The 27,079-nt window shown below is 36.0% G+C and overlaps 1 protein-coding gene and 1 long non-coding RNA gene across 2 annotated transcripts; one reads left to right on the forward strand and one right to left on the reverse strand.

Annotated features, from left to right (window-relative positions):
- Positions 1-9: 9 nt before the first annotated feature.
- On the forward strand, positions 10-7,782 carry LOC150097003 (uncharacterized). The gene is made up of 2 exons (XR_016549854.1): positions 10-136; positions 7,295-7,782. It is a non-coding gene; the product is annotated as an uncharacterized LOC150097003 (long non-coding RNA).
- LOC150097004 (FMRFamide-activated amiloride-sensitive sodium channel-like) lies at positions 7,294-26,845 on the reverse strand. Its single transcript, XM_090408609.1, has 3 exons — positions 26,794-26,845; positions 15,457-15,531; positions 7,294-7,560 (listed from the first exon to the last, which is right to left on the reverse strand). The coding sequence occupies exons 1-3, from the start codon at positions 26,818-26,820 to the stop codon at positions 7,405-7,407; spliced, it is 258 nt and encodes an 85-aa protein (XP_090264735.1). The 5' UTR covers positions 26,821-26,845; the 3' UTR covers positions 7,294-7,404.
- Positions 26,846-27,079: the final 234 nt, after the last annotated feature.

Below are 27,079 nucleotides of genomic sequence, written 5' to 3' on the forward strand. Positions count from 1 at the left end.
CCAGTAATTGTTTTTTTTAACTATCTAAATGATACTTTTTTGAATCCCGTATGCTTTATCTTTATGCACTTCTTTATATGCTGTAACATGGCAATAGCAGCATGTTTGGATTTTTGTTTGAACAGAGATCCAGAAGGTAATTATACCATCTGAAATCATGTCTGACTAATGAGTCATTATGTTATGACTATGCATGGGATCGCAGAGGGTTTGTCCTACTTGGGAACTAAGATTGGAGTTATCGTATTAACATGAAATGATATCTAAGGTGATATCATTTCATGTTAAACTGCCGTATTAACATGAAATGATGTTTAAGAACTAATTTTAATTTCTAAAATTAGTTTCTTACTACAAAATAACCAATTTGATTGGTCATATTTTGGAAATCAAATTGCTATCAAGGAACACAATGCAATATGTGCATGCAGACACTAACTCTTCTCATGCCCTCATCTAAAATAGTCAAGATTCTTAAAATAATTTTGCTAATGATGCAGCAGGTTAATGCCCTTCCTAAATCTCCTTTCTTTGATATATTTGATATTTTTATTATTCCTATATTCCAATCCCTAGAATTTTGGAACAGCGGGTAGAGCATACCTGTTGGTATCAGATTTTAGAACCTCTGCAGTGATTTCCCTTTATTCATTTCTTTAATAGCCTTTATCTCCAATTTAGATGTAGGCAGGTATCAATTTCTAATTCTGTAATCAGCAAGGGAATGAGGACTAGTTTTTCTTGGATAGTGGTGAATCATAGGCATTATGCAAATATTTCTCCATTATCAGTTCCTGCAGTATAGTATATCAAATACATTGCCACTCCAATAAGACGTGTAGTGAAAAGAAGATAACTATTACAGTTATGGGCAAAATGAATTAACAGATCATATAATCAGCACCCTATTCAATTAGTTGAATTTTTACCCTAATAAAGCAAGAGATTATTTTGAGAATCTTTTAAAAAAAACACCCAACATAAACAAGTACAGATGCAAGACAAAAAAAACTTCTAACCTGTTGCATTCTAACAGGATAAAAATATATATATATATATTGGACTGAGGAGATTTTTCTAGTTTTGTAAAGGTGCTTGATATAATAAAATGACAAATCACTGTTAGGATTGAGTAGGATGGTAATGGATAGTCAATTGGTACTGTATCCTAGTTACAGGGCTGGTGAATTGACAAGACAATGAAAGGCGTTTATGGTTCTCTCAAAAGGGAAAGAAGATAAACAGCATCACATGGTGGTTATTATAGCTAAGAGTTTGAGAAGAGATTCAGCTGTTTGTGTCACACAGAAGACTTAAGGTATTTAAGAAAAGTTCAAATTGAATAATTTCAAGGAGTTGTTACAAAATGATGTGAGTAGATTGATACTTTGGAAAGATTATCAATATTCATTCTTTTCTATCTAGGAAACTTACTATAATGACATGGTAGGGATAGTCACAGATCCACCGTATAAGGCACTAACCAAGCTACATCTGGATTTCTGTGCACTTGTTTGGTCACCTGAATGTGAATGTGATTAAAATTTTAGTGCAGAAGTGAATGATTAGGAGTAGCAGGACTAGAATGAGTATAAGGACTTATGAGTTAAAGGAATGTGCTCTGCAGGACTTGTAGATTGGGAGGATATTAGCAGGTGTTTGTGTGTGGAGGGTGCTTTTACATCTGATAATATTAATACAACGTGTGTGTGGAGTTGGAAGATTCATCACAGGAGGCCTGAGGCATTCTGCCCATTCGCTACCCTCCAAGCAAAAAAAATGTCCTAACACCCTGGTTAACCACAATTTCCAGAAGTGACCTTTCTCTCTCTCTCTCTCTCCCCTCCTATGCTATACCAAAAAAAAAAAAAGCATCGGCACTAATACTATAAAATCCTTTTAATAACTTTGCTTCTATCATCTCTTACAACTATCAGCTAGTTACTGGAGCACACTCAGACCTTCAATTTATTCTCATTGGAAGCATTCCACAGACATTGTTGCTCACCTCTGGATCTTCTCCACCACTTCTTCCTTACCAAGGCATCTAGGCAACAGATCAGTGTGCAATAGTCCAGATGTGGCTTTATTAATGTCTTATGAAGTGGAACAATTACTTTCCTATCTGGCTGTCTTTGAAAATGCCTTTTACACTTCAATTCTCTGTCCACAATCACCCCCAAGTTCCTTCTTGTCAATTTCTTTCAGTTCAATTCCATCAATAATAGTACACAGCATGTAATCACATCCTCCCAAAGTGCATCAACACCTTAGCCATGTTAAACTGGTAGCCAATTAACCCATGCCATCAACATATTTAAATCATCCTGCAAGATCTTCACATCACCTTCCTTGACTGGCTCTTCCCAGTTTTGCATAATCAACAAATCAGTCAAATTATTTTCATTATCATTAATGCAAATTAAACAACAGAGGACAAAGTACTGAGCCCTCAGGTACATCACTAGTCACCCACCTTCTGGACTGATCTTCTCCATGAACTACTCTTTACCTGTTCATCAACCACCCTCTAATCCAAATCACCAGCTCTAGATCCATTTCTATTTGCTCTAATTTATGCAGTGGAGTTCCATGTGGAATCCTGTCAAATGCCTTTGCAAACTCCAGCAGTATCACAGTTTCCATTATCTAACTCCACTGTTACTTAAATAAGTAAATTACTACGATAGGACCTATCTCTCACAAAACCATGTTTTCCCTTATAAAGTATTGTATTTCTTACCAGCCAGTCTCATGAATACTGATTTTTATCTACTTCTCCAAATCCTTAACTACCACTTCTGATATACCAATTGGTCTATACTAACTATAAATGTCTAATCTGTTAAAGAAACTCCATTTATTTATTATATTATATGTTTATTATTATTATATGGCTATCACCACAGAGTCAGAAGATTCATTGCAGGATACCCTATATTCTAAAAAGTCCTATATTTGATATCCTATATTTAAACTATATTTCGATGAGTAAACTACAAGAATTTAACTCTTGTTCTGCCAAAGAATAAATACAAGAACTCCATGCATTCAATCAGTTTCACTGATTGCTACTAAAAATTCTGACAATAGAAGAAACAGTTGTGATTGTTGCCTTTAATGAAATAAGATTAAACACTTTTATCTGATTTCTTATTACAAGCTAAAGACTGTTTATCTCAAATATCAGAAATTCTTAATTAATAGTGAAAAATGGTAATGTAAGGAATTTGTGTATTTCATATTCCAAGCTCAGCTACATTCAATTAGCATACAAAAAATATATGCTAAATATTTTGCTCTTTTCATATTGCTGTTATTTTAGTCAGAAGTGACAAGAGTTTGTCCTTCAATTAGCAAGATTTAGAATTGTCTATCTAAAACAAGGAACATTTTATAAAGGCTTTTCAGATGAAGCACAATTGGGAGAACAATGGAATGTTACACCCTTTGGCTGGAAAAAGACCCGTGTTCAGTTCTCATCCATGATGAGAGGAATCTTCACATGCATTGTTTCAATTGAAAGTGAGCCAATTTATATGGAGGTAATAGGGTTTCTTCTCCTGGAAACTGGTTTTGTACAGCTGCGTACAGCTTTGCAAATAACATTTTTTAGGTGTGAGCAACATTTAAAAAAAAAACAATCTGCCATGAAAATACAGTAAACCCTCGATTTAACAGACAAAATTTCCGGTCCATATGTCACATGTGAAAATTAACACCCTGTTAGTTTTAAAATGCTTTTAACTGAGATCTACTTATAATTAAATGAACAGGTTATTTTTTGTTATTAATTTCCTGTTATTTTTAATAAATTTTGGCGAATAGGCCATCAGATGTTGGAAAAACATGATGTTTTTATGTTTTTCCTATATCATATTATTTTCCTAAGTTTTTCAAACATAGAAAAACTGACATAAATGAGTCACTGCTCATAAAACATGTTCGGTGAATGATTAGCATGTGATCACACCAATCACGCTATAATTGGTTCTTATGTCGCATTTCGTGACTTTCTGTGGTAGATTTAACGCATGCTGGCCGATGTTCCAACATGTGCTAAGCCACGCCCAGTAGTGTACATTTGTTTACTCACAGTGAATGGTTTATGTACGTACGCATTTTATAGACCTATTCAATATAAATTTAAAATTAGATATGTATGAATGGTAAAACATATTTGTAACCCTGATCTTAAAATAGGGACAAACGGATATGCGCATTCGGAAAATCCACTTTATTATATAACAGACTTTTGGATTTAATGGACACCCCATCACCCAAATAAGTCCATTATATGGAGGTTTACTGTGCATGCAATTTCCAGACAAGAAATACTGTTAGTGGGTCGTAGTGCGATTGATGGAAGCCGTGTGTTGGAGAATTATGTAGTAAGGGAGATGTTGATGTGTGTGTACTGGAGTAGTGCCCTTCCACAATGAGTCCTTGGAGATGTCATGTAATAAGTCTCATATAGATGGTAGAGGGATTTTTCTTACCAAAACTGTTTTATCATTCTGCAAAACAAACTAGCTAGAGCGACAACATGCATGTGAGTGCCCATGCTCAGCTAACATTCTCATGTGTAGAAATGATGTTAATATGGATTCTTGAAATTTGGATGAATTAAGAAGTAACGTGCAGTTGCTAGCAAGAACTTTAAGAAGAGAAAAGAGCAGAAACAAAGCCACAATTTAATACATCCAGTATTTTCTAGAGAAACTAAAAATATGCAGCAGGGTATTTAAAAAAAAATAAAAATAATCCAAAAAAAGGTCATCAGCATTTCTATTCCTATTTAGGATGAAAGCCTTATGTTGAAATATAAAGCATAAAATATTCAACTGGAGAATCTGAAGAGCATGTGATTGTGGTTAATGCCATTGGGCATTAACCACAATCACTTAACTCATCACTTGCAAGGTTATTGCTAATATCAACTATTTTCCTCCCAACATTAGCTGAGAACCAGTTGTTGAAAATAGTTCTGTCTAATAGTGAAATATTAAATTGACTATATGGGTAGTTTTGGACAATCTTCTATTGTTTCAGTATTACAACCTTAGAAATATAAAGTTGAGTTGCACACGGCCCTTGCAAAGTAGAACTAATAGCATTGTTTGTTTCTACTCTTCCACTTTGCTTTCAAAGTAAACAGTGGGAGATCTTCCTAGAAAATCAACCTCTGGATGTGAAAAAAGGTAGGGTTTAAACCTCTCTAGGATATGACAAACTATTAAGACTTGTTAACAGATGACAGGGCTTCTCCTACAAAACTGACAAGATGAACATAAGCAATTAATAGTTCACAGGCTTTGTAGGATTAGTTGTGCCTCAGTTGGAAATCAAACTAAAATGATACATGTTAATCTTATTAACCATTTATTTACAGACTTCTACTAAAACAGCAAAATCTCAATGTCTTGTAGACAATGAGATTGAAATAGTACAAATTTCTTATGTTTTTATTGTCATGTGCTATAGGAAATTATGATCAGCATTGCTAGCCTTTTATAATAAAGTTACAAGAACATCAGATGAGAGGCATATCCTGCAATTTTCTTAGACTTAGCGAAGGCATTTGACAGGGTGCCACATGATAAGCTGATATTTAAGTTGCAGCACATGAGTCTGGATGTCAGATTCGTCACCTGGATTCAGGATTGGCTGTCTGATTGGTATCAGAGAGTTGTGTATGGTGGAGTAGTTTCAAAGAGGCAGAGGGTTACAAGTGGGGTCCCACAGGGGTCAGTACTAGGACCTATATTGTTTAACCTTTATATCAATGATATATTGCAAGGGGATATTCAGTTGTTTGCAGATGATGCGAAGCTGGGAAGGATTATTAGTAATAGTGCAGGTAGCTCTGCAAGAGGATTTGAATAAGCTAGATAGATGGGCAAATGAATGGGGGGTGTCAGTTTAATGCAGCAAAATGTAAGGTTTTGAGGTTTGGGAAACATCGATGGGAGGAGTTATACTGGAGGAAGTAGGGGGAGACAAGAGATCTGGGGTTGATGATTGATAGAAACTTGAAATTTAGGGGACATATTGCAAAGGTGGTGAAGGTAACACAGAAGATTGCTGCAATTATGAGAAGGACACTGACCTGCAGAGATAAAAGGGTTATCATTCCGTTGTATAAGTCTCTGATTAGACCACACTTAATTGTTCTCAGATTTGGTCCCCAGGATTTGAAGGGAATAAATTAACTGTGGAAAGGGTACAAAGACAGATGACAAAGATGGTTTCAGGACTGTACAATTTTGGTTATGAGGATCGGCTGAGGGAATGTGGACTGCAGAGTTTGGTGGATAGAAGGAGAGGTGATATCATTGAGACTTTTAAACTGTTGAGAGGTGGTTACATGGTTCACGCTTGGGAGTTCTTTCGCTTGGTTGAACGGTGGGAAGGAGTGATGACAAGAAACCATCCCTGGAAGTTATGAAAGGAAACCGTGAGCAAGAGGGTGAGGAGTGGTTTCTTTGCTTGGAGGGTGGTTGAACCGTGGAATGCATTGCCTGATGGAGTGGTGAGAGCGAGAACAGTTGGTGAGTTTAAGGAATGGTATGATAGACTTTGTGTTTCTTAGGGGGGACCTCCCCTCGGTGAGTCTTGACAGACTTTATGTTCTTAGGAAGGACCTCCTACGATGAGGCTTTTGACTCCATGGAGACCTGAATAATAATATAAATCTTCATTTCTACTGATTATTATTAACCACATGGAGTCAAAGGCTCATCCTGGAGGTCCTTTTATCACACACCCAGCTCATCATACTGTGACTTAAACATACTGTGTCTACTGATTATCTATTCATTATTTTATTTATTTTTGTCGCATAAATTTTTGAAATTGATGCCCAGACCTACTCTGATAAAATCTCATTAATGACTTATCGAAGCAGGTAGTATGATAGATCACAGTGCTTATTACTATGAGGTACTACACATTGGACAGAAATTTAGCACTTCACCATATATGCATGCTGAATACTGTGGTTATGTGGTTTTGCTTTATTTTCGTGAAATAACTTATCCCTATCCAGCAGGACAGGAACAAGGTATTTCAGGGAACTTGAAGTGTTGTACATGTTACTCACAGCTTTCATCTCGGGACCATTGCATGAACATAAGTGTGCATAGACAATAGTAATAATCTTAGTAATAAAACTGGTTTATTTTATTTCTAAAAAGTGCTGAAAACATGAATTTTTGTAGGGAAATTTCAGTTTATTAACAGAATTATTGTATATTGTTAATATGATCCTGATTTTGTATCAAATCTTTTCCAGAGTATCTTTTGGTTTCAAACTTGAGCTGTAGAAGACACTGTTCCTATATCAGACTTAGAAGAGTAACTGAATTCCACTGCAAATTGCTTAGAAGAATTATCAATGAATATTTAAAGGCTTCTTCCAACATTGACTACTTGACTCCATGGACACCACGATACCGTAGCCATCAGCACTAAACTTTCGATTAGATCAAAAACTGCTACGAGTGAAATTCCCAGCCACACACCCACAAGTCCACCGATGTTAGTAAATATTTCGACAGACTGTAAAGGAAGTAAATCAGATAGCTCAAACAAAACTAATTGTAAATGTTTTTATTTAATTAATTTTTTTTTTTCAAATAGAACTTTGTTAACACCAGGTGAGGAGTAAGCAAGTGAGGGAAGAAACAGAGAGGATGTGAACAGAACACTATCCTCACCTGTCCCTTGTAACTATGTAAAGCTCTTTTTGTAAATTAAAACGATAATCCTTTGTTCTATTGACATGTGCACAAAGATACTGCATATGCTTTTCACAAGCTAGGTTTCTAATACATTGTGGTTTAAGCCAATAAGAATACAGTTTGGTCGGCTAAATCCCAAACTGCCATCTCATTCTCATTTGTTCAGTATTCGGGTAGATACCTAAGAGGGTGCACCACAAGAAGGTGAGGATTGGTCATTAGGTCAGAAGCCCTGGTTGGTTCTCCACATTTCCTTTAAAGACTATGTTGAGGTCAACTTCTAGTTATACAGCTTGATCCTTAAACACCCCATGGAAAAGGGGTAGTTATAGTATTTAACACTACATAAGAAGATAATCTTGACCAGCAGACAACATCAAGTAGAGCAACGTGTGCAAATATCAGAATGGGGAACTGAATATGAGACTTACTTGTGCCTATGGTCCCACAGAAGGTTCTAAGGAAGAAATTGAGGAATTTTGGGGCGGGGCATTAGAGACAGCAGCTGACACAATGAAAAAAGGAAATGTTGGTCACTGTTGGAAATCTAAAGAGCAGAGTAGGAAATAATTATCAGACATAAAAATGTTTTGGAAAAATTTGGAGAAAAAAGCAATGCTAATAATAATGGTATGTGTCTGCTAGATTTCTGTATAGGATATGAACTAGTTATTTTTCATGTTCTAACATAAATATATGCACAAATTCACATGGAGAGAAGATGCAAGAAATAAGAAGTCTCACTGACTATGTTATAGTTGATAGCAATGTTTTCCAACTGGATCAGGTTACAAGAGTACACAAAGGATTTTAAATAGGAAGTGATTGTTATTTAGTTTTTAGCTGGATAAAATTGAATTTCATATTAAAAGAACAGTGTGTAAGAAAGTTTTAACACAAATCAAATTTTAGCAGCTTTCAGAGCTGAACTGTAGATTCAAATAAACAAATTTCATTCAAGAAAAAAATGAAAGCGTTTGAAAACCAGAACCAAACCCTGAGAAAAACACTGATTCAGATAGAGGCATGCGGTGAGGTTGTGTGTAAGAATAAAAAAAAATCAGAACTGCATGGTGGATTCAGGAAGTTTTTAAAGAGGCAACAAAGGAAGAGAAGGAAGGATATCAAATGTTCTTGGTAAGTAAATTAGCTTTTGCTCTTAGAGAATGCAGAGAAAAATGTAAGAAAGTGAAGCACTGTGTAAGACTAGCTAAACAAAAGCCAGGGGAAACTTTGGTAAGAACATAAATATCAGGAAGGTGGCAAAATATTCTGGGGGCTATTGAAAGTGCTTAGAAATGGAGAAAAGAGTACTGTAAAAGGAATCAGATGATAAAGGTGACATTATTATTATTATTCGTGACACCTCCAAGGAGTCCGAAGACTGATCACTGGAGGACACCTACTATACAACTGTCTCCACCACTACACCAAACCTCTACTACCAATCAGCTCCATCAACGCCATCTACCATCACCACAACTGGTATTTTTTGTCTGTAAATTGCATGTGTTCTGAAGGGCCGATTTGTCTATATGCAGGATGAAAAACCAGAGTTTCTGGGAGAAAAAACCCTGTCACCTCCGTATGAGATCGGCTAACTCACCTTCGATTGAAAAAGTCCACATAAAGATTCTTCCCGTCACGACGAGAATCGAACTTAGGCCTATTCCAATCAAAGGGTGCAATGTACCGTCCTTCCAATTTGCTATGGAGGCATTACATGAAAACCGAAGATAAAGATATTCTGGATATATGGAGTAATTACTTTGAAAGATTGCTAAATAAACAAAAAGGGTCAGCAAGGTGGTAGAAAACTCCCAACAGGAATGCAGTCAGGAATATATCCATACATGAAGTAGAAAAAGCCATCAAAAACTTGAAATGTAGAAAGGCAGAGCTATAATAGATGATATTTGACCTCAAATCAAATATGGAGATATAAAAATTATACATTGGCTGTGCTGCATAATTCAGAAGGCATGATCAGAGAGTCAAATTCTGGATGATTGGAATAGAGCTTTCATAGCATAAATACCATCTATATAAAAGGGAAATAAAACTGAATGTGAGAATTAGAGGTATTTTCCTGTTCCTGGTAAGATTTATGCAAATATACTTGAGAAACAGTTGAAGGATTGTGGAAGAGAAGCTTAGTGAAGAACAAGCTGGATTCAGGCCAAATAGAGGCTGTCTGGATCAGATTTTCACTTTACAACAAACAGTTGAGAAATCGTGGGAATGTTACAGGGTTGACACTGGAGAGTTCTTTCGCTTGGTTGAACAGCAGGAAGGAGTGATGACAAGAGGCCATCCCTGGAAGTTACGAAAGGAAACTGTGAGCAAGAGGGTAAGAGTGGTTTCTTTGCGTGGAGGGTGGTTGAACCGTGGAATGCATTGCCTGATGGAGTGGTGGGAGCAAGAACGGTCAATGAGTTTAAAGAGTGGTATGATAGACTTTGTGTTTCTTAGGGGGGGGGGAGACCTCCCCTCGATGAGTCTTGACAGACTTTATGTTCTTAGGAAGGACCTCCCACGATGAGTCTTTTGACTCCATGGAGGCCTGAATAATAATAATAATAACAAGGATTTGTATTTAAGTTTTGTAGATCTGGTAAAGGCGTATAACAAGGTGCCAAGAGGAAAACTCTTCAAAGTGCTAGTTATATGGTGTAAATGGGACATTATAGTGGAGATGATATGCAACAAGGTTGCATATCATCTCCACTGTTATTCATTATCTATATGGATCACATTATGAAGGAAAGTCATATTAAACCGGATATCAAAATTAGAGATGTTAACCTCAGCTCTTTACTTTGTGCAGATGTTATACATCTGAATAAATCCAGTACCAGTGCAGGATTCCTTGATTAAATTGAATAACTGTTGTGATAAATTTGTCATGAAAATAGGCAGAAACATTGAAAACATCTACTGTATCCTGAATGGTGAACCTATAGATCAAGTAACCATATCAGCTATTTAAGCACAGTTTTTAATGAAGATGTCAAATTAAATATGGAAATAGACAACAGAATTAGTAAAGCTGTTAAGGTAGGAAGTCAACTGAATAAATATACATGGAATATGAGAGAAATAAGTCAAATTACTAAACTAGCTATATACAAGATCGTGTTCAAACCAATTTCAGCTTATGGATCTGAATGCTGGGTTAGCAATAAAATACACTGGAGACAACAGATATGCGAGTTGTGACCAAGATCAGTGAACTGAAAAGATGACAGTATCATTAAAATTGAGGATATTAGGAAAGGATTTACCATTGTTAGCAATGGTAAATTCTTTCTGTTAGCAGAGCTAATCTCAGATGGCATGGTCACTCTTCAACAGAATGAGAGATGAAAGATTAGCAAACAAGTGTTCTTTGCAAGGTTGACAGGAAAAATACCTAGAGGAAGACCAAGATGTAGATTGATTGATACAGAAAAAGTGCCCTAGAAGACAGAAACATTGGATCTGATAATGTTGGAGTCTTGACAGGTAATAGTTTAATTCAGAGGAAAATTGCTGATGAGTTAATGATGTAACTTTTTCCTGTAGTATTATCAAAATATCCATTACATTCCTTGAGAGTATATATTAGAAATATGATGTTTCTAATAGTACAGACAGACAGCTTTTTGAGTTTCTTTTATGAAAACTGTGAAATGCATCCATTATTGCATAAGAAATACAATCGTCCATTGAGTCTTTGGATGTGTCACATAATTAATTTTTTTTTTTTGATTTTTGTAATAATAGCAGTCTTGCTAAAAGTGATATGTGATCATATTTTAGTATTCATTTATTGAAATATTGGAGATTTTCATTTGTTTCGAATTCGAGACTTCGGATTTAACGTAAACAAATGGTCTTTAATTATTTGGTTTCATTCAGAAATTGTTTTATAATGAATTTCTTCAATAAATTCAACGATTAGTTTAGTATCATATAATGCTTACGCCACAGTAAAATGCTCCTTAAAAATAATTTCTGTGCAAATGTTTTTACTTTGCTGTGTTTATTGTATTAATCTTGATTTCATATAATAGCATATTATAGTTACTCTTTGGAAATTTAAATGCGTTATGAAGCTGTTTATTAAAAAAAAAAAGTAATTTTCAAAATTGAAGACTTCATATAAGTTTTGATCTTTCATATTGTTATATAAAGTATCTTGAAAAACAAATATAAATGACAATCAGATGTTATTTTCTCCTTTTGGAGAAAATAACATCTGATTGTCAGTGATAGAGACCAATTAGACAGAGAAAAAGATGGAGAGATGATACTTAGACATGGAGAGGAGTGAAATGGTTGTCGGAGACAAAAGAGAGAGAGAGAAAAAAAAAGAAGACTTTGAGGGAGGCCTATGTCCTGCAGTGGATGAAGAAAGGCAAAAAGGAGAAGAGGCCATTCATGCAAGTATATTTGCTAAAGGCTGAAAGGTATTTTGGTCCATCTACTAAAATGCCAATCGACTGTTGTAGTAAAATCAGATGTGGTTATGGAACATGCATTCTTCAATTGGAAAATACATCACCTCGGTTTCTGTTATGATAGTGCAGGTTCAATTCCAATATTACCAACTCTGCAATAATGTAATTTTGATATGTTTCAAAGAACTTGATTAATAAAATATATTAAACAGATCTCTATGATGAAATCAAAATTTCAGTTTAACAAATATTTATAGCTGATAAAAATATAATTCTATACTTGTACAAAAATTAAAAAAAAACAACTCCTTCAGTTAAGTGCTTCAATATTAATGAAAGATGCCTTAGCTGACATCTAAAGTTCAGTTCATTAATCCATTATGAAATGAACAAATAAGACAATTTTAGATATGGATATCAAGAAATTCCTGCAGAAGTCTAAGCTAATGCATTTTTGTCTGTAGGAGCCATTAGAAACCAGATGCTGATCCTATATTACAGATTTTACCATCAATTTGTAAGGAGAAAGCATGTGCTTTCCTAATGCAAGAGTTGCTATTCTTATGTGCAAATCAATTCCACAATACCCTTAACCTCAGAGACAGTTTACATTCAGTGGAAAGACTAGCTGCAAATTCCATCTAGGATGTGACAAACCTTTATAAGGACCTTTCAGTTGAGTCAGTTATTCTCGTGAGAGTTGGCAGCATTTTCCTCCTGATGGATGAATAAAGAGATTAAGCATGCGATACAGAGAAAAAGGGCATTGTGGAGGCAACATAAGAGAAGTGGAAGTAACCAATTTCATGAGGTCTACAAAGACCAGGCAAGGAGGGTGACTTGGTTGGTGAGAGTAGCTAAAGAGAGGTATGAACAGCAGTTAGCTAATGAAGCCAAAAAGAATCCTAGGGAGTTCTTTCGATATGTAGCCAGCAAAAGAAAGAATGATTATGGAAGGATGACATTGATTGGAGGAAATGGTATAAAGACAGCTGTTGCAGAATGTGTGGTGGAGATACTTAATGAGCAGTTCATAAAGATCTTTCAATCTTGTGAATGTGACTTCGTAGAGAGATTAAGAGCAGTTGATGATGGGGAGGAGAGACTGACTGTAAGTGAGCAAGAGATGTTTGGGGAGTTGAGTAAACTAGATGTAAATAAGGCTGTGGGACTTGATAATATATCACCGCGTATTCTGAAGGAATGTGCCAGAGAGTTGACACCTGCCTTGACATATTTTTTTAATACGAGTCTTGCACTTGGTCAAGTCCCTAGGGAGGGCAAAATTGTGCCACTTCATAAAGGAGGTGATCGAACTCAAGCATCAAACTATAGGCCTATCTGTGTGTCAGGTGTTGTGGTTAAGTTGTTGGAGAAGCTTGTGAGAACTAGGATCCAGAGTTGGGTTGACAACAATGGTATAATCTTTGATGGACAGCATGGATTTGCTAAAGGGAGGTCGTGTTTTAGTAATCTACTTACTTATCACAATAAAGTGACTGCTTCCTTGGACAGAGGAGAAGGATACACAGTAATATACTTGAATTTCGCAAAAGCTTTTGATAGAGTACCTCATGATAAGTTGACAGTCAAACTAGAGCAGATGGGATGGATATTAGATTAGTGCATTGGATTGGAGACTGGCTATCTGATAGGTATCAACAAGTTGTGTATGGGGGTGCAATATCCAGGAAAAGGAAAGTCACTAGTGGAGTGCCTCAGGGGTCTGTTTTGGGGCCATTACTATTTAACTTGTATATTAATGATATTGGCGAAGATTTGGATGGAGATATTCAGTTGTTTGCAGATGATGCAAAGTTGGGACGAACCGTAAAGAGTAGTGAAGATGTTGTGGCCTTGCAAGAAGACTTGAATAAATTGAGTGATTGGGCAAGCAAATGGGGATGTGAGTTCAATGTTGCAAAATGTAAGGTTTTAAAATTTGGAAAACAAAGATGGGATGCAGAATTTATGCTTGGTGAGAATATATTGTTGGAAGTAGAGGAAATAAGAGATCTTGGGGTGATAGTGGATAAGGATCTAAAATTTAGGGGACACATCGCCAAAATTGTGAAGACAACACAAAGACTTCTGGGAATGATGCGGAGGACACTGACGTGTAGAAGTAGGGAGATTCTTGTTCCATTGTATAAGGCTTTGATTAGGCCACACATGGACTTTGGTCACCTGGTTTTCAGAAGGATGAAGATATGTTGGAAAGGGTCCAAAGGCGACTGACTAAGGTAGTTTCTGGCCTCTGGAATGTTGAGTATGAGGAAAGATTGAGAAGATGTAATTTGCAGAGTCTAGTGGAGAGAAGGAAGAGGGGAGATATAATAGTGACCTATAAGTTGGTAAGGGGTTGTTATAGGATCAATGGTGGAGAAGTTCTACAGAGAATAGTGGGAGAACCAGAGGTCAACCCCGGAAACTGTATAAAGAGGGTGTGAGTAAGGGAGTGAGAGGCAGGTTTTTTTTCATGCAGAGTTGTGAGTGATTGGAATGCCTTGCCTGAGAGTGTGGTGTCTGCAAGGAGTTTGAATGTGTTTAAGACACGGTATGATGAGATGTGTGTGAGATAAAAGGACCTCCTAGATGAGTCTTTGACTCCATGAGGTCTTGTTTAATAATAATAATAATAAAACCAATTATTCTTCCTCTAATCTAGCCATTGAACATACAATTAACAGATAATCCCATAGTTCTTAGCTTCTCAGTAGGCCCTTTCATGACAATGTGCTCACTTTATGTACCACTTGGTGCTGACGTTATGCAGGATGACCTTGATTTCAATATACTTTGCCATTTCCATTCTCCTTTTGGAGGACTTAACTATAACACTCCCTTGGGAGAGTACCACTATCAGGAACAGGTTGTTGAGTAGATGCTTGACATTACTAACTTCTCTTAAATAGTAGCAGTAATAACTCTTCCATAGATCCACTTATATAAGATTTGTTATTGACTTAATCATCTATTCTCCATCTCTGACCAACCATTTTTCTCATAGCATCTGTCATTGTGCGTGGGATTTACACAGTTAAATAGTTTACAGAAGAGATTCCTCAAACCATAAACAGTTATTTATGGTTTAGACCAAACGTAATCAGTTTGTCTAAAAAGCAGGGTTTCCCAGTTAATTAACACTTAACTCATCCACAGTACAAATGTGCAATAGGTTTTCAATCTTTTGTGATAGGATTACTATAAAAAGAATAAACAAATTGATAATTAAAAAAAATAATAAATACAGGCAATATAAATATTTTTACCTCATATTGGGGCTTGTAGTAGTACTTAACCAAATTTCGATCCATTACAAAAACTAGATAAATCTTATCCAGAGGCTAAAAGTGGGAAAAAATTAGCACTTTAACAGTTCCAATAATAAAATGCACACACATTACATTCATCGTGAACTAAACTATTCATTGATTATTAAGGTACGTGAATGTTTGTTTAAATTTTGACATTCTTTATATCATGTATAACTCGCTGTTTTTTCTTATTCAATCTGTCATGGAAAAAGCCTCTTATTTCAATACTGCATTTACCATATTGTGGAGAAATCAGTGAATATGCTATACAGGCAAATTGGGCAGAAAGCTCAATTAACAGACCTACTAATGCAGGTGGTGGCGGTGTAGTGCATGGGTGAATAATTAAGTAGTGTAGATAGTGAGTTGTGCGATGTGTCCTCCCATGATGAGTACTTGGACTCCATGGAGGTGTTACAAAATAATTCTAGTAACAATTAGTTGCAACATAATATGTTTGTAAAGCAAGTGTGAATAGAAATTGGAAAGAGATAATCCACAGAAATATTTTTGTGTGCAGGGACTGTTAGTGCTTAAACCAAATGAAAAATAAATTGAACAAAAATTCATCTCTGTTTTTGTTTTATTCCATTATATATTTTCCTTTTTTATATTGCTTTTATGCCTATTTTTTTAATTAATATTGGTTTCTTCCAACACACATTGCTTGGTACCTCTCTTTCCCATTTCTAATCACTGTTGCTATACTGATATTTATGACTGAAATATCTCTTGAGTGTTTAAAAATGTCTGTGATCAAACACTGTGGAGACTTGTGAACAAATAATAATTAATAATTTATTTATTTACAAAAAAGTAGAATGAAATTTTTTTTTTCTATCAATCACTGATTTCTTCAGTATGAAGAATTCAACATACTTTTTTTTTTTAAATTTTAATTTTTTTTATTTGCTATAAAAGATGGAATTTCTTGATGCTATTCATCTGAATGAAAATTGATTTCTTGAATGGTTCCTTGCATTATATTTTCATTGAAAGTGATCATTTAAAACAAAACTAAGCAAGTGCTGATGAACCTAAGTAGTGAAAAACTGAGCTATCACTCTAGGTTATTGAGAATAAATTTGATTTCAATTCCCTTTTAGAGCCCCAAATTTTAAATATAAATTATGACATTTTAGGAATAATTTCTTCTTATTTATTGTGTTATGATTTTTAGGCTGCATGTCATGTCAATGATTAATGCTATGACCGAAATGTTAATGTTGACTGTATAGTTCACTGCGTTGACTAAAGTTTTCCTCCGGATGTTTGTCTGTTTTTCAATAGAGGAAAACCAAATCACCCCATAAACACCAAAAAAATTGTCTTCAGGACAGATCAGATAAAAGTTACTTGCATCCATGATAGGATTCAACTATGCTTTTAGAAGATGTTACAAACATGTATTTGTAATATCATGTAAACTGAATCGTCACTCAAACAAATGTTCAGTAAACTTTTTCCTTTAGTGAACTGATTTTGATTATACAAGAATAAATAAGCAAGATTTTTATTCTATAGAGCACCTACTTTAAACTATTGTTTTTGGTTATGGTTGATTTGCTGATCACATATTATTACGTGATATGTGATTGAAACAATATTAGCACATATGAGACAATATTATTATTATAAAAATCTTCATAGAGTCAAAGACATCGTGGGAAGTCCACTATTATATACACAGTTTACCATACCACGCCTTAAATATATTCACAGTCTCTGTGCTTACCACACTCGGGCAATGTATTCCAGTCACTCACCTCTCTCCATGCAAAAAACCTGCTCCTCACTCCGTTGTTCACATCCTCCTTATACAGTTTCCAGGAATGACCTCTTGTTCTATTCCTATCTTCACCCATTCTGTGCAAAACCTTCCCAACATTAATCTGGTAATAACCTCTTAACAGCTTATGTCTCGATCATTTCCCTTCTCTTCCTTCTGTCCACCAATTTCTGCAAATTGCATTTTGTCAATCTTTTTTCATACTCAACATTCCAGAGACCAGAAACCACCTTAGTCAATTGTCTCTGAACCTTTTCCAACACATCTTCATCTTTTTGAAAACCAGGTGACCAAATCTGTACGCAGTAATTCATATGTGGCCTTATACATAGGAACCATAACATCCTTACTTCTACAAATCAGTGCCCTCTGCATCATTCCCATTATCTGCTGTGTTGTTCTTACAATTTTTGGTAACATGTCTCCGAAATTTTAAATTCTTCATCATCATCAAATTCCTGCCATGTACCCTCGAGGGGTGTACAGGATATGATAGTACTATATGAAAAAAATTACATCATTACTAACTTCCTATCTACAATTTTCCTCCAAATCAGTCTGTTACTTGTCAACACTCCAACATTATCAGATCTTATATTTCTATCGTCTAAGGCACTTTATACCGTATCAACCCACCAATATCTTGGTCTTCCTCTGGTTCGTTTTGCTGCAAACCTAGCTGAGAACAAGAACACTAATCTTTCCTCTCTTATTCTGTTTAAGTGACCATACCACTTGAGATCAGCTCTGCTAACGCATTCCTGGATGCTGACAATGTCAAGTTCTTTCCTAATATTCTCGTTTTTAATATGATATTGCCATTGATGCCATCTGTTCACGCCCCTAATCTTTCTCAGGACTCTCATATCAGCGGCCTCTAGTCTTTGGTCAAGTGTTATGGTTCTGAGAGCTAGGTCAGAAGTAAAAGTTAAAAACTGGTTTGAACACTGTCTTGTATACAGCTAATTTAGTGTTCCGACTAATTTCTCTCTTATTCCATATGAATTTATTCAATTGACTTCCCACCATACCAGCTTTGCTGATTCTGTTGTCTATTTCTATATTGAATTTACCATCTTCACTAAAAATTGTGCCTAAGTAGCTGAAATGTTTTACTTGTTCCACAGGTTCTCCATTCATAATACAGTTGATATTTTCAATGATTCTGCCTATTTTCATTGTCTTTGTCTTTTTATTGCTGACCTTCATACCATATCTATTACAACAGCTATTCAATTTAGTCAGAGAATCTTGCAGACTTGTAGCGGATTTATTTAGAAGTATAACATCATCCGCATAAAGCAAAGAGCTGACATTAACATCTCCAATTTTGATATCATGTTTAATCCTTCATAATGTGATCCATATAGATAATGTATAACATAGGGGATAATGTACATCCTTGTCTCACACCAGATTTAACATTAAACCATCTTCCTGTACTTCCTTCAATTCTAACTGCTGGCTTACAACTCAAATAAAGACTAAGTATTGCTTGATATAATGCCCCATTGACACCATATAACTGTAGCGTATTGAATAGCTTCTCTCTTGGCACCTTGTCATATGCCTTTTCCAAATCGACAAAACTTAAATACAGATCTTTGTTATATTCCCATGCTTTCTCGACTATTTGTTGTAAAGTGAAGATCTGATCCTGACAGCCTCTATTTGGCCTGAATCCAGCTGGTTTTTCACCAAGCTTTTCTTCCACAATTCTTCTCAACTGTTTCTCAAGTATACTTGCGTAGATCTTGCCAGGAACACTCAGTAAGGTAATACCTCTGTAATTCTCACATTGTTTTATTTCCCTTTTTATATATGGGTACTATGAGAGCTCTACTCCAATCATTGGGAATTCGTCCCTCTGTCCAGGCTTTCTGAACTATGCAGTGCAGCCACTGTAAGACTGTTATACCACCATACTTCAGCATTTCTGGTCGGATATCATCTACTCCTGCTGCCTTTAAACATTTCAAGCCTTTGATGGCTTTTTCTACTTCAAGTATGGATATGTATTCCTGACTGCATGCCTGGTCAGTGTTTTTTACCACTGTGCTGTCATCACTGCTTGTTTCATTTAGCAGTTTTTCAAAGTAATTACTCCACACTTCAAGGATATCTTTATCTCCCGTTTTCATATCACCTTTATCATCTCTAACTCCTTTTACAGCACTCTTTCCTCCATTTTCTAAGCCTCTTCAAAAACCTCCAGAATATCTTACTACCTTCTTGATATTTATTTTCTCTGTTCTTGCCAAAGTCCTCCCATGACTTTTGTTTAGCAAGTTTTACAGAGTGTTTAGCATTCTTGCATTTGTCTCTGTATTCTCTAAGAGCATAAGCTGACTTATTTGCCAGTAACTTTTGATATGCTTTCTTCTTTTCCTTCACTGCCTCTTTAACTTCCTGTGTCCACCAGGGAGTTCTGATTTTTTTTATCCTTGCAGACAACCTCACCACATGCCTCTCTGGCAGAATCAATGTTTTCTTCAGAGTTTGCCACTGAATCTCCAAGGTTTGATTCCTGTTCTCAAACTCTTTCATTTTTTCTTCAATAATCTTTGTGTATTTTAGTCTACAGTTCACATCTGAGAGCTGCTCAACTTTTATTTGCTTTAAAACTTTCTTACATATTATTCTTTTCAATATGAAATTCAATTTTATCCTGCTCAAGACTAAATAGTGATTGCTTCCAATTTCAAATTCTCTGTAGACTCTGGTGTCCTGCACCAGGGAGAAAACATCACTATCAACAATAACATAGTCAATGAGACTTTTCTTATTCTTTGCCTCTTCTCTCCATGTGAATTTGTACACATTTTTTATGTTGGAACATGATGTTAGTAATAACCAGTCCATGTCCTGACCAGAAATCCAACAGATATTTGCCATTATTATTAGCTTTGCTCTTTTCTCCAAATTTTCCCAAAATATTTTTGTATGTCTCACAATCATTTCCTACTCTGCTATTTATATCCCCAACAAGGACCAACTTTTCCTTTTCATTGTGTCAGTTGCTTTCTAAAGCCTCAAAAACTTCCTCCTTAGTAGAAACTTCTGTGGGACCATAGCACAAATAAGTCACATTGTCCAGTTCCCCATTCTCATATTTGCCCATATCACTCTACTTTAGACTGCTTGCATTCAAGAAGATTAGCCTCATATTTTGTGTTGAATACTATGGTGTTGTGTCGGAAAAAAATGATGAGTCACCTTTTTTTCCCCACCCGACATTAAGTTATCTCAGAAGGAGTGGATAAGGACATGCTTATGCCTCCGGATGGGAAATGTACTGACTAATGTCCCAAGAACATGTAAATATTCAAGTGTGTAAGCTCTGAACAATGTTAAAATAGCCCATGAGTTTAATAGAGAATAGTTTTAAATGAATTAGAATATAAAATCATGTGTAAATTGCCAAGTAAATACGTATAAGCTAGATTATGTTTTAAGGCATGTAAAAACAGTCCGTGACCACGGCGTCCAATCGGGAGTCGCCTTATGCGTGACGTCACTGCCGAGTGAAGGAGCTGTTTTGAGGTATAAAGGTTTCGGCGGGGATTCGAATCGGTCTCTTTTTCTCTTGTCTCCGGATTTCGTCGGCACCTAGTTTCCTGTCGGAGAGCTGTGTAGAGCTTGCCGCCACGTGTAGCAAGAATTCCCCCTTGCTATGTATGCTACTTGGGCCAAGGCTGCAACTACAATGTATTCAGATCCATAAGAAGAAAGAGCCACTGATGAGATCAACGTCAGTGTTCAAATCTGTGTATGAGTGTTTTCGATTCGTATGGAAACAAAGGAATACCAAGGCCGCCATCAGAGAAGATACTGTAAGCAGACCAGAATATTCAGTTCAAAGCAAGAACGGTAAGAGTAAGATTTTCTTATGTTAAATGTTGGATTAAAGTAACCGTGGAATAAGGTAGCAGAAGTTAAGGAAGCATACTATTTCCGTGTAGTGCTATAAGAACAGTCTGTGATTTGGACACTTTTGTCTGCGGTTGAGAAGAAAGCATATTAGGCGCCAGGCAAATAGGAGGCTGAGGTCAGAACTGTTTGTGTAATTCAGGAACAGTAATGTTATATGGTCAGAAAGTAATTAAATGTTAGCTAAAATTTTGGAGGGAGGATTAAGTAAGAATAAGAAGTATTACCCTAGGGAAGTTCATGTCAGAATTATTAAGTTGTCTTGTGTATATATGCAATATTACATGTGTGATAATATTAGGTAACATAGTTATAATATAAGAGTCTGAGAACAGATGTTACATATAGAAGTGAGAAATTTGTGTCAAGTAAGGGACTATAATATAGAAGTTTTGGATGTGATTAAGTAAAGGGAACCCAGACTCTTTTAAGATTAAGGATTTGACTAACATCTATACTTGTCTTTGTGCCATAATAAATGTGTTTCTTTATATACAATCAAATGAGTTCGTCACGCTTTCTGTGGATTGAGCTACCATTTGAAAATTTACATGCTGTGCATTAAGGGGGGGAACCGATAGTGATATAAGAATTGGGACCATGACTGCATGCCTCATGATCCCTACATATTCTTTAAGTATTCTTCGATAATGTATCAGAGTTTAGTTGCCGGCTGGCGCAGTCTTTAATCAATACAAATTTGTTGGCAAACGAATATCTGATTATTAGGTGATACAAAAATTAATGTTAACTGTAAAGTTAAAGTAAAGACAGTTGGAGATATAACAATAAGGCAGTCACTTGGTCACACAGACCGCAGACGACATAAAAGTAGTACACAACAATGGCTACTCCTTTTCCTTGATTGTCATTGCCTGAATATAACATTTTGTATTTATTACTCAGAAAGATCTCACCAGTTTTTGTCTTTTTTGTTTCAGTCACCCCTATTATGTCGATCTGGTACTTATCTAATTCCTCAGCTAGCTCCATTTCTTTGCCATTCAGGCTTCCACCAGAGTTAAAGATCAGTTGATAGTACCGATCTTTAACTCTGGTGATGTTGAGTTGGGGTTTGTTTTCAGATTTGGTCCAGTAGCTGACTTTTCGCTGTTCGCCCTGGCGAATCTGAAAATATTTTTTAAAACAAAATGCCTCGTCAGGAATCCGTAACACCTTTCACGTACTCTTGAGGGTTCAAGTATCACACTTTGGGAAACACTGCTCTAAGGCAGTGGTGCACTATGGATTTACTTGGAGGGGCCGAGCACTCAAGATTTAATCTTGGGGGGGGGGGGGGGGAGTTGAGTAGACAATTTGAGAATATTCTCAGATCTCTCATCTCCTCTACTACTTCCAAGATATTTCCACTGATTGTGTAATCTACATTCCATTTCTGCTTCCCAAATTTCAAACCTTACACTTTGCAACATTTAATTGACATCCCCACTCATTTACTAATTCAGCCAGTGTATTCAAGTCCTCTTGCAAAGCTGCAGCATTTTCTCTACTCCTGATAGCTCTCCCCAACTTTGCACTGCATATCACCATTGAGACCTCTCCAAATATCATTTACGTACAAATTAAACAGCCATGGACCCAAAACAGACCCTTGGGGTACACCATCAGTAACTTTCCTCTTAAGGGATATCGCTACTCTAGACAACTCGCTGATACTTATCAGACAGCCTCCAATCCATATTAGAAAAGAAATATTAGGAACAATATTAGAAAAGAAAGTACTTATTTCAATCTTTAACAAAGAAGATGCAATATCAAAGATCTACCTTGGTGGCGTGAACTTTAAGTATAATACGGAAATTTAAATTATCATTAAAATTAAAAATAAATTGTTTGAGAAGTAAGACTTGAGATATCAAAAGTAATGAATAAAAACCCACGATAATAATAAAATGGTAATGGATAAAGCATAGGATATGATCACATTTCATGTCATAAACACAGATTAACCATAGCCAACAAAGTACGGTGCTCCATAGCCGGAACTGGAACATTACTGTTGCAGAGGTAGAATGCTACTGATTTAATGGGTGAAACATATGCTTTTCATATTCTCCTTTGTCTGTGAGGGAGGTTCTTTGAATGGAATGTTATTGAGCTTTAAGCTCACCCTGAATTATTTGTGTCCGAGTTATGGCTTCATGCAGGAGATGCATAAGTGATGACTGGGTGTATTACCATCTTGTATATGAGTAGTTTGTTTTGTTTATCCAGTTTGCTTATGCTGTTGATCATGGGGTAGAGTTTTTTTAATCAAGCAGCATGCCTAGATATTTGACTTCAGTCTGCCATGGAATCTTAACTCCTAATAGATGTATGTCCTCCTTGCTCTGGACCTTCCAAAAGGAAGGTCCAGAGCATCAACCAGTCCATCAACCACTTCTCCAGTGTATAGATACTGCTTTGGAGTCGTCTTATTGCTAGTTGGGGTTGAGAGACCTGCTAGTAGAGCAGTATCATATGCATATAGTGCAGTGTTGGTTATACTTGGGTTTTGAGGGATATCACTTACGTAGATTGTAAATAGAATGGGCCAAAAGCGAGCCCTGTGGCACACCTGCCAGGATTTGCATCTGGTTGATATGATTTAATTTATTTTAATTTGCATATATCTGTCTTTGAGGTAAACATTGATAATTTGTATTAGCTTTATTGGCACATTAAATTTGAGTTTATAAAGAAGGCCTTGATGCTACACGTTATGAAAATCCAAATCTGATGGAATGCTGGGTGGATTGTATGCAGCATAAATTTTGATTCTACCGGCGTTGTTAGTGTGAACTTCAATACCTGTTGTCTCTAAGTTCTTGGTTTGTGGATTGGTCAAGACGTTATGGCTTAGATAGTTTTTAATGAATACTGCTGTGCCTCCTCCACTGGGGGTGAGCCTGTCTGTTTCGTACAACACATAGCCCCTTAATTTAGGGCTGTTAGCTGTCCTGAGATGCGTTTCGTTAACTAAGATTGTGTTGGATTATATCTGGGGTAAACTCTTGCAGTTCAAGGATTTTGTTGGTCAGTCAATTTGCATTCCACGCTGTGATTATTATTATTTGATACCTCCAGGGAGTCCAGACTCATCGAGGGTACCAACAGCATCAAATGATTGGTCCCCTTCCAACTACTAACCATGCTCAAACTTACTTAACTGAGCCATTAGTAGCAGAGGCTCTACCAATCGACCAACCTTTGCCGGCTATGAGGGAGTTGGGTTTGAGTTTTCTTTTAATCATTACTGAGAGCTGTCAGAATTGAGTACCTTGCAGGAATCTCTTCGTGCAGGATTGCAATTGACTAGTTTTTCTGAATTCCTGTAGCATGGGAGCCAGTGAGGCAGTTAATATTGATGTTAGATTAGAGTTTGTTTGTTCAAGGGATGAAACAATCTTAGTTTGTGCTGCCTCAGCGTTTTGGTTATGGTTCCAGGTTGCTTTCCTTACTGAATTGCTGGAGTGGATGATATTTGGGGTAGAATGTGACCTGCATGGTTGCTTTTAGCGTCATTGCAAAGAGGTGGAGGGGTAGCTTTTGCTGATCTGCAGTTCTTTGGGTGTATAATGCACTCCTTGTAGTTGGCGGGGTGAGATCCTCAGCAGTTGACGCATTTCGCTGGCGTAGATCTTAGTTTGTTGCATGTGACAGTCTGGTGGCCCTCACCGCATTTTAGACACCTGAAGTCTGCCTTACATAGTTTCTGGGAATGGCCAAACCTTCGACATCTGTGGCACTTCCCATCTGATGCATTCTTTCTTAGCGGCTCAGTAGAAATTCTGAGGTTGCAGATATCAGTCAGTTCATAAATCTTTTTTGTATATTTTGTCGATCTCTACCAGTACCAGTGGCATTGGCCTTTTATCTGACCTGAGCATCCTTCTCGCTTTAACTGGGGTCAGGCCCTGACTGGTAAGATCTGCAGTGATTTCTTCAGGAGTGACCCCCACGAAGGTTCTTTTCGCTGGGTAGAGCAAAGGTATGCTAGGGAAGATTTTTGTTGTCCATTTGCTTTGTCATTTTTTTGTAGTCAGTTACAATGGCTGGCTGGATTTTAACTCCATCTAAGTTTTTAGCCAAGAAATGAGACTTCCCGTTGTCTGATATCTAGGAAACTAGTGGAAAAAAATTGAGCATTAGGCTCGCCCTGTGATGCTCCATAGAATTAAAAAAGCTTGCTTATATACAGGGTGGCCCACAAGGGGTTTAAACTGTGCAACTTTTTTGATTTCTAAAAAATATCCAGGTTCTGTATTTCATTATAACAAACCAAATGTTTTAAAATGTTTCTTGATATATATATAATGTGACTTATGGGCCACACTATATTTACAAAATATAAAATACTATTGTTGATTGTGGACGGTAGATGGCGATGTCTGTTGATAGTAGTATCAGTTTTTAACTGTAGAATTAAGTAATAGGCGACGGTGTGATGTGTATAGCAAAGTAGGGTATAGCGCACTCCCACGATGAGTACTTGGACTTCTCATGTAATTGTAGTAATATTATATGTTTGAACTTAAGGTTCAGAATGCCATTCAATGAGTTTGATTAAATTTCTGGAATGGCATTTTGAGGAAAGCATTTGTTCATGAAATTCTACGCTTCAAGTTAGTCTATTCCACACAGAAAAATATTTTTCCCAAGTATCTGCTTTTCCCCAGTATTTACATTTTCCATCACGTATCCAACAGATAAGCATTTTGTTTTTTTAGTCGCAAGTGTTGTGAAATATTGAAATTTCCTTTCCCTCCACATCATTTCATTCTTTTAAAATATTTACTGTGGTTTTAGGTATTTATTTTTAATGCGAATCTCATCTTGCCACTTCTAAATTAATTATCAAGAGTGAGGTAAAACACACAAGACCAAAGCAAATTATGTTAAATATCTGTGGAATGAAATATAAATGTATTTCATGCGTAACTTTACGAAAAGCAATAATAAAAAAAGAGACAAATGTTTCATTTTAACGATATTAAAATAGATAGCAATATGGGATATTAAAGATCCAACCGTATTTCATAGCTGAAGGTAAAAATAGAGACTTTAAATATTTTCGAAAATTGACTAGAGAGCTTATGAGACTAAAATCCTCGGATCGGAGTCGCCTTGGCTTGGATTATTTAAGACAAGCACTTCCCAGGTATCCATATAATCGTCTTTTATTCGTACTTAAGAGGGCACGAGATTCTTCCCTCTTTAGGTTTCTGTCTCCTCTCTGACGAGAACTAAGTTCGAAAAGCTAACAGGCCAGTGAAACCTTTATCATAAGCACTAACGACTTTAGAGGTGCCTGAGGTAGCGTTCGTGTCTTTTAAGTAGTGCAAGCTAAGGCAGGTATACCGAGGATTGTTTTCTCATAAGCTTTTTCTTTTTGATTACGAAATAAGTATGGATCTTTCATGTCCTCTATTTTTATATATTTCTGAAGAAAGTATTTAATAACACTAAAGGTATTTAGGTAATAGAAAGTGATTTAATAATAAAACATCTAATATTAATAAGTGCTGTCAAATAATTTGGCACGGATAGTAACAACAATAATTCTTTAGTACCTTACGGATCAATCGTTCTCCCTGCATTTTCACATTGAATTTGTACGTCCATGTTCCATAAAGGAAAAAAAAAAAAAAAAAAAAATATTGTATTCATGGGAATAACCAATTAGTGTTAATTCATTATTTTAACAAAAATAATTTTCAAACTAACACATTTAAATTGAAGATAATTAAAATTTCATACTACTCAATATGAGATTAAACGGTGTCACATTTACTGATATATAGTTCAAAAGAAAAAAGGATAACAAATACGTTGGAAAAACTTAGCGATGCTGAATAT

Source organism: Typopeltis vanoorti, chromosome 18 (genome assembly GCF_054136105.1).
Source record: "Typopeltis vanoorti isolate ZY-2024b chromosome 18, IOZ_Tvanoo_1.0, whole genome shotgun sequence".
NCBI lineage: Eukaryota > Metazoa > Arthropoda > Arachnida > Uropygi > Thelyphonidae > Typopeltis > Typopeltis vanoorti.

Excerpts from the sequence above, each read along its gene's own strand:
- LOC150097004 (XM_090408609.1), bottom strand. The coding sequence starts at position 26,820 with ATGCAGGGAGAACGATTGATCCGTAAG. Across the intron at positions 15,532-26,793 it reads GAGAACGATTGATCCGTAAG|CCTCTGGATAAGATTTATCT; the intron begins GTACTAAAGAAT and ends TCCCACTTTTAG. Across the intron at positions 7,561-15,456 it reads ACTACAAGCCCCAATATGAG|TCTGTCGAAATATTTACTAA; the intron begins GTAAAAATATTT and ends CTTCCTTTACAG.